The 11,503-nt window shown below is 38.5% G+C and overlaps 1 protein-coding gene across 1 annotated transcript; it reads right to left on the bottom strand.

Annotated features, from left to right (window-relative positions):
- Positions 1-735: 735 nt before the first annotated feature.
- Positions 736-2,509, bottom strand: LOC149097779 (uncharacterized). Its single transcript, XM_089279906.1, has 2 exons — positions 2,011-2,509; positions 736-1,439 (listed from the first exon to the last, which is right to left on the bottom strand). Exons 1-2 carry the CDS (start codon positions 2,430-2,432, stop codon positions 1,118-1,120), a joined length of 744 nt encoding a protein of 247 aa, XP_089136032.1. The 5' UTR covers positions 2,433-2,509; the 3' UTR covers positions 736-1,117.
- Between the last annotated feature and the right edge of the window lie 8,994 nt (positions 2,510-11,503).

The following is an 11,503-nucleotide window of genomic DNA, read 5'->3' as shown; positions in this document are numbered from 1 at the left end:
ACAATCGGAACAGGCCTAATTTCGCGTATGCATCATTCTAAATGACAATTTTTTTTTATTACTTTTCTCTGGTTGAGTGAACGGAAGTTGTGGGAGGCGCAATGGCCTCATGGTTAGCGCGCTCCACTCCGGATCAAGCTGTCCGGGTTCGAGACAGTGCCCCTCTCCACCCAGATGTATAAATGGATACCGGCGAATTTAATTCAGGGGGTAACTGTGAATGTTGCTTAGTAACGCAGTCATTAGACAGGTACTCATAGTATAAATGGTAAAGGTAAAAGGTAAAGTCTGTATACGAGCCACGTGGCCCAACAGGCCGGAGCTTATCCCGGTTTTTGTCGCATGGAGCGATTAGGAATATTACTACTCCCCACTGAATGGGATGCTAGTCCGGTGCAGGGTTACCCCCCAGCATTAAGTTTGCCAGTACCCATTTATACACCTGGGTGGAGAGAGGCACTGTGAAAGTAAAGTGTCTTGCCCAAGAACACAACACGATGTCCCCGGATAGGGCTAGAATCTGGATGCTCGATCCGGAGTCGAGCGCACTAACCGTGAGGCCACCGTGCGTCCACTCTATCATGCCTCCAGTATAAATAGACACTGTGCTTTTATCAGGGTGGCTTTTTTGAAGCAACAGAACCTGATATCAAAAGCCCGGACTCGATTAAATTTCGATCAAAATTCAACACCGCTTTCGCGAACTTAGTGCATGCTTGAACTCTTTACCTTTGTTCTTCGTTCTCTCAGAAAAGAAAGCAAGTCTCCGTTGGAAGCAAACTCCACGATGAGGAAATGTGGTGTGGACTTGGTACAACAGCCAATCAAACTCACGATGTTCGTGTGTGAACCAATCGCTTTCATCAGATTAATCTCTTCTAGAAAGTCGTTCATCTGATCAGGAGTGGCATTCTCTGAATCGTAAGAGTAGTTTAATCAAAGTGCTCTATGAGCAAACCTGTGAATTTTCCCGTGAATAAGGATTGACATGCTTGAGCTAACCTTTGCGTACAATGGAATTAATCTTTCCTAAAACAAAAACAAAAGATAAACGCGACCAAATGATTTTTTGTGACTTTTTGTGTCTAGCGGCTAAATGTTTGGCCCGTTTAACGGCTCAGTTAACCTCATTGAGACCCTCATTTATAGTAACGTCGACTTCGTAGCGGAATCTTACCCATCTCACACACAACAATTCGGTTTTAACATTACCTCGTAGCATCTTCACAACTACAATTCTTGTCGATTTTTCATCCTTCTCACTCGTTTGCTGAGTCGATGGTCCGCGTGTTATACACAAAGGGGTTTTCAGGACTCCTTTGTATACTTTGCCAAAGTCACAGTGACCGAGCTCTTCGCAAATAGTGACGTTATCCCTCTTCATTTCCCAGCCCTCATTCGTTTCTGTTTTGTTGTTAACCTCGTCGAGTTTATATTCCCTGCAACATCAATTTTCAAGATGTAAATCCTAGCTCTAATTGGCTAAAATCTTAAAAACACTTTTAGGAGACGCAAGCGATACAATACCACCGAAAAGGAGGTTATCCTGTCAAAATTATCTCTTTAGGAGTTAGTGTTTGAGTGAACTTTTCAACACCCAGGGGCTCCATTTTCGAATTGACCTCACTGATTAAAAGCCTAGCAGACTGGAATAACTCTTTGCTAAAAAGGATATGCAGTTTTTAATGTTGGGCTTATTTTATCAGACTGGAAAGAATCTCTTCAGTGTGTTGCAAAAGTTTAATTGTTCGTACATGAAAAGTTTTCAAAACGTGATGATTTGAATCAAATACGGCAAGATTTTCCAGTTTAAACAAACTGTAGCATGTAACATGAAAAACTGACTCAAAAGTTGGGAAAGAAATTTCATGGTCTTTTATGATATAAACCCACAGAATTATTGGTTTGGACAAAAAGCGCAACGCCAGTCTCACCTCCCATTGCTTACACCCATGCACAATGAAGAACGAATGAACTTTTAAAAAAACTAACTGAGAAAACGATACAAACCTCGCACTTCTTTGTTTCCTCAGAATACAAAGACGAGCAGCTAGCCCAATCACCACAGCCGTCAAACCACCACAAACAGCTATCAACACGATCTCCAACGTAGACAGCCTGTTCGTTTCCATGCCGCTAGCATCCTGGCGTCCATTACCTGGAACTCCTGAAGGATTTGAAACACTTTGTGTTTTGGTTGCAGTGGCGGTGGTAGCTGATGGTGAGGGCCTGATTATTATTGTTGTCGTCGCGATCGAGTTGGTAGAACATTCTACCGTTGGTAAAGATTCCAGGTTTGTTGACACAGTTGGTACCAAAGAATGCACGGTTGCACATGATGTAGCGAGTGGAGTATGGAAGACAGGTTCTATAGAGAAGCATAAATTACTTTTGGTGAAAAAAAGATTTTTTGATGGTTCGTACCATTTCATGTATCTATAAAAAAGCTAGTTTTCTGCTACAACCATTAAAGTTTTAGTTGAACAATCGTACTACCGCCCTAGAAGTTATTTAATATCTTCAGCCTTGACCTCTAAAAATAATGTTGAACAGGGTATTGAGGCGTGTTGAACAGGGTATTGATTTCACTGCTTGTGCCCTCCCCTCTGGGAGAAGCCTCCCATATAAAAAGGCCGGGAGTACTCTTCGGAAATTTTGAAAAGAACCCCTAAGCGGTACCAAGATCCTGTTTTGTGGGCAAGAATTTTCTTCACCCCTAAGAGGTAATATATAGATTTAGCTAAGTCTGAAAGCGGAGCTCCTGGGCCGGGTCATTTAGTCCAGCACCTCTTTCAGACGTGTATTTTCATTGGTTCTGGTCACCTGTAGTTTCTATTGTTTGGATTATTTATGTATTGTTTCGTGAGCCAATAATAAACGGTGTTTGGACAGTTACAGGCCTATCCGGGTTGATCAAAGCGCAATTAAGTTAACTCAGGGTGAGCGAGAATTTTAATTTGTATGAGTTTTGTAACTTTACAGTGAGGTTTTCTGTTTATTTTGTTCAGCCTTCTGTTTTGAGTTTGAATAATCTCAAACTACACAAAACATAAAGAGTAAATACATTTTTATACAAGAGAAGTTTATACTTCGGTTAAATTTTAATCCTGGATCAGAGTAAACTACCTTTCGAATAAACCAGCTCTAATTACAAGTTAACCTGGCTTGAGCCTGCGATCCAATCGAAAATCAACACTTGATCAGCAGTCAACTTAAAAAACACACATGAACTCGAGAAGTTCTAAATCTGAGCCTGCGATATGGTCACCTGATACTGGTCAGCAGATACCTTGTTATGACAGATGTCAATTGACTATAACATGGATGTCTAATAAACAATTAGTTTATGAGCTCGAGATTTCTATCGCGTGATAGCTGGCGAGGACACGCATAGAATTCTAGAGCGAATAATCTAATTGTTTTAGTATCAATCTACTAGTCGTTCAAAACTTTATCTAAATCCTCTTCACAGACACTTCGAAAACGCCAAGAAGGGGCCGTCATTTCGTTAACAAGCGCACACGCTACATTACTCACTATCCATCACAGATTATATAATAAGCCAAGTTATTCACGCATTTTGATTGGTTCTCGCCTATGATCTATTAGAGGACAGACGCACGATTGACGTCATCATTACAAAGTTTTTCCTTCCGTGTTTAAAAATGGCGGAAAGTTTTGAGAATTCAGATAATATTTTACAAGTATTGTCGATGCATTGATCAAGTACGAGAAGCATAGTCTAGCTAGAAGAAGAAAGATAAAGCCGTTTCGTTTTCAGAAAAAATACTCGAGCAGTCTCAGTCGGCAGTTGAGCGAGACTAAACCAAACACAAAGTTGGTCTTGGTAGGCCGAGAACCATTGCGTTATCTCGAATTTAACAAACCCAATCAACAAAATGTTTATGTAATTAATTTATTTAAAAAATTCAACTTTTCTCAGTCTCAAAATAATTGTTGACACACTGATTGATGTCAGTAATGAAACATCAAGACATTAAAATCAGTTAAAATAAGAAAACACATAACCTTGCTTTCCGATGCGAATGTTCCAGTCCGTTTCAGGGCACAGCAATGAGCAAAGAACAGCTGACGGCCAACTGTATCGCAGCTAAAAGGTGTCTCCGACACTATTTCAAACTGATTTGAGAATCACCAACCACAGAGGACACAAATTTCCACCGTCACTAACGCTCCTTTCCGTTCAAAATTCGAATCACCGAATGGCCTCCAGGTTGACCACAACCGCAAGTTTTCCGAGCGTATTTTTCAGCTTCTGCAATATTCAAGGCGACATCCACGCTTTTCGGCTAACAGGGCTGCTCTGATGACAAAAACTGACTTTACTTATCGAGCATTGTCTTTAAGATTTGCAGATTTCGCAGTTCAATTCTGCTTTCGCTGTAAGTTTTCATTTCACAAGAAGCGACGCTCGAGTCAAGTTTGACACTGGCGTGATTTTCCTGGACCAATCACAATTCTTTGCTACGCATAGCAACCAATGAGATTGCTTCATTTTGTATAGACAACAGATTACGTCAAATGGCTTTTTTTCGTGTTCGCCAAAGTGGGCAAAGGCCGGCTTTCGAGTTATATTGAAAGATTTTGAAATAAACAAAGCTTTATCTGTAGTAGTTTGTTTCGTTATTTTATAAAACAAATAGATTCCATGTTGCCGTGCGTCTGTTTAGTAATAGATCACAGAAGACGCCAAAATGTGGTAAGAACATCAGTGACACACTCGGCTATCGCCTCGTGTGCCACTTTTTTGTTCTTACCACATTTTGGCGTCTTCTGTGATCTGTTACTGAACAGACGCACGGCAACATGGAATCTATTTGTTAAATAGATAATGGGTAGCGTAGCCAATCAGAGAACGCCATTCGTGATAGAACGCTAGTAGATTTATACTAATATAAAGTATGTTTGCTAAAAACCATGAATGCATACCTCGGTCGATCTATTAGCCGAAGAAATTGCATGTTGTGCGACTTCGTCTGCGTTGTTTTTCGTCATAGGGCGAACGCGCCCGCGATCCATGGCGCTAGCCATATTGACCATGAAAAAAGAGTTACATGGTTTTCTATTTCTATGCCTGCATGTGGTTCTGTTCCTATAGTTATGGGGCTCCGTCTAGCCACCCCTCGGGCCGTCGGAGCTCCGCTACCAATTCTAAAACAATTATTTTCACCACTAAGAGTACAAATTCTTAAACAATTATTTTCACCACTAAGAGTACAAATTCTTAAACAATTATTTTCACCACTAAGAGTACAAATTCTTAAACAATTATTTTCACCACTAAGAGTACAAATTCTTAAACAATTATTTTCACCACTAAGAGTACAAATTCTTAAACAATTATTTTCACCACTAAGAGTGCCAATTCTTAAACAATTATTTTCACCACTAAGCGTGCCAATTCTTAAACAATTATTTTCACCACTAAGCGTGCCAATTCTTAAACAACACATGATCTACGGTCATAATGTTTTCGTCTCAACACCATAAAAGGTACCGCAAAAGCTCTCGCTGTGGAACTTTTGAGGCTGAACACCCTAAGAGGTACTAAAACCGTGTTTTAACCCCTGAAAGGTACGGCGAACACCCCGATCCTTTTTACATGGGAGACCCCCTCCGGGATTTCCTTCTTAATAACTCTTTGCCCCTGAAGAATAGTACTGTTTTCTGACTTAACTTACCTTCTGGAATAGCACTGAAAAATAAAAGAAATCCTTTTCTTTCTTGAAGTTCATCTGTGTGGAATGTCAGCACAGCATAGTCGCCAGTAACAAGAGCCGTCTGTCCGGTTTTCTTTCCACAGTGTTTACCAAGGTTGAGGTTGTTCTCGTTATTAATTGAAGTAATCATCAAATAGTCATAGCTGCCGGCAAAGATGCGTGTCTACTTTAATTGCGTAAGTAAATAAATCCTTTATTGACCGAGCTTGTTCGGATGGATATTAGCCTCGTTCTTTTTTTTGCTTGTTTATGGACTTCGACTCTGTCTTGATCTATAAACAAGCAAAAAAAAAAGAGCCCGGCTAATATCAGCCATCTTGACCGAGCAAGCTTGATCCGTAACCTGGTGCCCGCAACGGGAAGGGGCAAAATGTGCTTGCGATATTCGCTGGCGATCAAATTTCCCGTGCGATCAGCGTATTCAATCACCTTGTGATTCACTAGCTTGGTACCACCATCATGACTTACCTGCACTTAGGCTCAGGTTCCACGTCAAAATCCTTAAAAATAATGTTCAATCTTGTGCCTTGTGGAATAGGAATCACATAGAAACAGTCCGTGCTATTTTGATAGTTGTCTGGATAACCGGGACTTTTCAGAGTGTTGTTTGCAACTTGGCCACAAACTAATAAAGCAAAATAACCTAAAGTTTAAACCCCCTATCTTTAATGATGAGCATGAATATGAAATAATAACAACGGCCGACGATCGGTCATGATTAATCGACAGCACATATTATTGTGTTTACTTGTTACCTAGCAACGGTATATTGCCTACTAAATATTTTTTTGTAATACGCAAAGTTACCTCCAAATCGAGGACAACTAAAATAAAAGTTTGCTAAAGTAAAAATAAGAGAAAAATATTCTAAAAATGTAAAAAGAAATTAAAAAATGAAGACGAATTGTAGTAGTTTTGATAGATTACAATCGACAAACTTCAGAGCTTTGAGTAAACTGGTTTAAAATGAGTCATCCATAACTGTTGCCCCCCTCACCCCGCCCCTATTAAATCCAGTGGTATTTAATAAATAAGATATAGCATTAAGACTAGAAGGCCATGGAATCTAAAAATAAATTTTGAAAGCGTGATAAAATAAAATTTTACCGTTTTCTGCTGGTTGCTGGGTAGTCGTTCTGTTCCCTGTTTAAAACAACTTAACGTTAGAATTCAACAAAGAAATACAACAGGGAAATACAAAACACTGCAGCTCATGCCAAACATAGGCCCGCAATGAACGAAGGCTTAGATTTGGTCAAAGTGATAGTTGATTATATTTATTGACTTAAATATCATGGTAGTTTGATATGGGTTACGTATTGTATAAATCCTCACAAAAACGAGGAAAGGACTGGGAACATTCATTTTTATGCAACTAAATGAAAGATGAGCAGCCTTATCAAGATGAAGAGTGCTTTTTCGGTATTTTTTACAAAAGCAATTAAATGACAGGGTTGCGGAAAAGGTGTTTGTGTTGAGGGAGCCCAGTTTAAGTAACAGCCTTACTTGAAGGAGGACTGTCTATTCAAGAATATAGCTTTGATCTTCGGTTGTCATTTTTCCTATCTACTGTGAATGTTCAAGCTGAGTGACCCTCTCTGTATTTACCGATTTGAACAGTGGTGAAAACTAGCAGAAATCCTTGTTGTTGAAAGTTTTCGTCTGAGTGGAATCTTATCACGACATAACTTCCGTTGACAAGAACTGTGTATCCAGACCTTTCACCACAGTATACGCCATACTTGTAGTTTTGGTCGTTGTAGATCATCAAATGGTCATACCTAGAAAGCAGAGATAAATAGGATGAGTTATGTTGTTACATCAGCAAAGGCTTTCTTGAAGCCCAGTGTCTCACGACGCAGGTTTTTAATTCCGATCTTTCTAATCCTCCTGGAGATTCATATATGTTTTTGTAGAGCACCAATTAACTTTAAGGAGTTCAGTCAAGGTATTTTGAGTTTTGGCGACGAACAAAATGAAGGAAACCTGAGAATAGTAGTTTACTAACTACTTATTAACCGAGAGTGAGGTCTTTACGGGAAAATCTCGAACCGAAACCCTGCCGTATTGACCGAGCGATAGCGAGGTCAATACGGCAGGGCTGTGGTTTGAGGTTTTCCCGGAAAGACCGAACGTTCGAGTTTAATAAGTTGTTTATTATATGGATTTTTGCTTTGGTCTTGCCGGCCCGTTATCGGTTCATGGGCATTACGGGAGAATAATGCCCTACAATTGGCCAATCAGAGCGCGTGTTATATCAGCTACAAACACAAGTCATATAATAATAAAATAGAAAAACACCAAAAAGATTATAATAAACCATAAAGAAACAAGGATGGTTAAGGATGTAGAAGATTATTACAGATTACAAACGACAAACTTGAGAGATTAAGCCTAAAATGTTCAAGATGCGACAGCCGTGACGTAGGTCCTTTAAGCCCTCCAGCATCTCAGGGTTTTCGTTTATTTCCATTGGTTTTGAGTCTGACCGCTTGATCATCATTATCTTGTAAACTGAGGATCTTGTCAGTATGATAGTCGTCTAGTGGAAGGATATATACCACGTGACCTAATTTTACCCATCATATTTTCGCGCATTGAGGTACAAATATCGTTCGCCCACGTTTCTATGTTAAGGAATCTAAAGGTTACTTACTGGCATGACGGACCACCCTCTATGTAAAAATCCTTAAACGTTATGTTCATGTCCATATCACGTTGAATAGGAATCACATATATACAGTCTGTGTTGCTGGGATAGTCGTTTGGATATCCAGGGCTTTTTAGCGTATTGTCTACTACTTTGCCACAAACTGCAAAAGGAAAACTTATTTTAAATTCTGACTCGCTCAAATAAAGAATAAAAATGGTACAGGACACTGAATCGCCCGAGAACAGCGGTTCACTCTACTCAACAAAACCAAGAACAACAACAACGACAACACTAAAAGAACGTTAACTAAAACATTTATTTGTAACACACAGACAAAAAAAAAAGAATAAAAGAAAAATTGTGATATTACTCGACACTTTTAAATAGGAAAGTAGCTTCCCAGAATGCTGTCCTAGTTCCCATCAGTGTTACATTGCCACATTCTACTAAATAGACAGATAAATTGGATAAAGATCCTATAAGGAAAAATGGAACATTCAAGTAATTTGGAGAAGTGGATTACAGTTCCTCAAATTCCATTGCGTGAAAGTGTCAAGAAGTTGCCATGATTCTGGTGAAATTTTAAATCTTTGAGCCATATTTTTTTCTTTTTAACTGATATTTCTCTGCATTCACCACTTCTGGCCTTTCTTCTTTTTATTGCAAGATAATAACACAAATTTCTAGCAAACACGATATATCAATCAGACGGACACCGTTACCTCAAACGCACCAGCAAAGATAACGAGAGGACAAAACTGAAAATATTTTGTACGATTTAACTTAAGCATAAATAAAATGTGATTTCACTTACCTTGGATATTCGCTTGGCTTGACATAATGAGTCGTGTACACAGCCATAAGATACCGAAAAAGACTGGGACCATTATTTCTTCAGTGTCTGGGCAGTGCTGTTGAAATTATCTGAAACAAGATTGATGTTAAATTTACTTGATAATTAATTAAGGTATTTCTGTTTATTAGTACATTAATTAGTGCGCTTCATCAAGATATTGGCATGATGCAAAGACAAAAAGGATTTCATTAATACTATAGCATCTGTTTCAAAGTGATAGCTGGCGGCGTTGTTTGTGGGTTTCTCCTCTGAAGTCGCTCGGCTGAGTGTTCCGAACTTCTCTTAAAGAGTCATACTAGTCCTCGTTTTCTACAACAAATAACAAGCGATTGTGATCTGGAAATCATGCCTTGTTTGCCTTTTGGTTGATAGGAAGGTGAAGTAAACCAACTTGAGTGACACCATTAAGTAATCACCACGATAATTAAAAGAAACCCTTCGAGAAATGACCCTCGAGAAGGGTACAACCAAAATGGAAACATAAAACAGACTGAACATAAAACAAACTGAACATAAAACAGACTGAACATAATTGCCTACGACTCTCATATCAATTACCATAGATTTCAAAAATTAAATACCAGGGGCGGGTTGTTCAAAGCCCGATTAAGCTAACCCAAGATTAGCGAGAATTTTAATTTGAGTTTAGTAATTTTTCGGTCAGGTTTTCTGTTTATATTGTTTGTTCTTCAGTTTTGAGTTTAAATAATCTCAAACTACACAAAACATAAGTAGTCAGAAACGTTTTTACACAAGAAAAATGACTACTTCATAAAGAAGTAAAGATACAGCAGAAATATCAATTTAACAGCGTATAAAGCCATATTGCTTAATAAATTATGTTTGAAAAAGAATTTTATCCATCTGTTATTGGCCAAAAACAAGTTGTAAACTTTAACCAAACTGACGACTAACATTCAACGATTTTTTACCTGAGTTTGAAAGTTTTAAGCTGATAATTGATGGTACTTTGCTCTTTTGTATTCATATCTTCATTCTTACAACATGTGACAAGGGTAACTAAACATTTTTGATCACCTCAAAATTATAGCCAACCGGAAAATGTCCGGGTTTGTTAATGGGAAGTATAATTATGACAACGGACTTATTGACCGCCTGTATGAGTCCGCACGGGCTAGTATCCATACGGCACCATTAACCTGAACAGGGGGGCCAATATCTCTGGTCCTTCAAGCCTTCCCACCCGCAAGTCATGATCACTTGACCACAAACTTGTTTCAGCAAATCAGATTTTTTATAACAGACACTTAGAATTTAACCTTTTATTTTTTAATGAAGGAGTGGCTCTAGAATGGGAATTGCATGAGTTTAACCCTACTATTATGCCGCTATTTTTTGCTTTTTTTTTTTTAACGTATATGTATCTGGCAAAGTATTATTAAATTAAATTACATGACGTTCTTTGTGGAGTTCAATGAAAGGTTGATAATGGCAGGGTAGCTCTGGAATCTTTATCCATATTTTGTTTTACTGTACCTAGCCGTAACACAGACTCGAATTAAACGTCCTATATTTTTTGCCCTTAGCCTCATAAGTTGAATAACTATAAACGCACTATTTAGGGGAATGATTGAGAAAACTTTGAAATCGATCGGCACATTTACATGATATAAGACGGAAACCGTAAACTCGGTTAATTCTGTTTTGCCTTAAACATTTCAAATTCTGGCCTACTGTAACACGCAATTTGTACTTAATAGCTATGAATAAGCGTGGCATTAAACTATTAATTCAATTTCCGGCGAGTTTAAAACCTTTTTTCCGAACTTTTTTCCCCAAAGTTTGAGTTTCTTTTCCCCCTTTGTTTCTTTTTTCTGTATTTCAGAATCAAGAGAAGTGACAGGTCTTAAAACAGAGGTACATTAATAGATGCTACTCAGTTTTGTCTTCATTCTACATCCAGAAAGTGCCTCTGAAAAGCTTTTACAATGGAAAGAATCGATTGAAAAATACTGATATTGTTCCACCCGTGCTTTTCAACAATTAGGTATAATCAATTATGTACACCCGTGGAAACAAGCCAAGTCAGTTTTTGGTTAGATATGTTTGTAATTTAATTCATCGAGTTTACACTCAATTTTAAACTCTGTGAGAATACTACACTGCCTTTACTGAGTAATGTGCTGGGTTTTCTAGCCATAGGTTATCATGACGAATCAAGTATTTGTTTTACCTCGTTACGACTGATTAGTGAGACAAAATATGCGTGCGGGGATATTGGGTCTGCCAACG

The sequence above is a fragment of the Orbicella faveolata genome, unplaced genomic scaffold (assembly GCF_042242905.1).
Source record: "Orbicella faveolata isolate gen_17 unplaced genomic scaffold, um_ofav_v1 contig_47, whole genome shotgun sequence".
Lineage (NCBI taxonomy): Eukaryota > Metazoa > Cnidaria > Anthozoa > Scleractinia > Merulinidae > Orbicella > Orbicella faveolata.
Note: the sequence above shows the minus strand (reverse complement) of the source record. Positions and strands in the feature narration are given on the sequence as shown.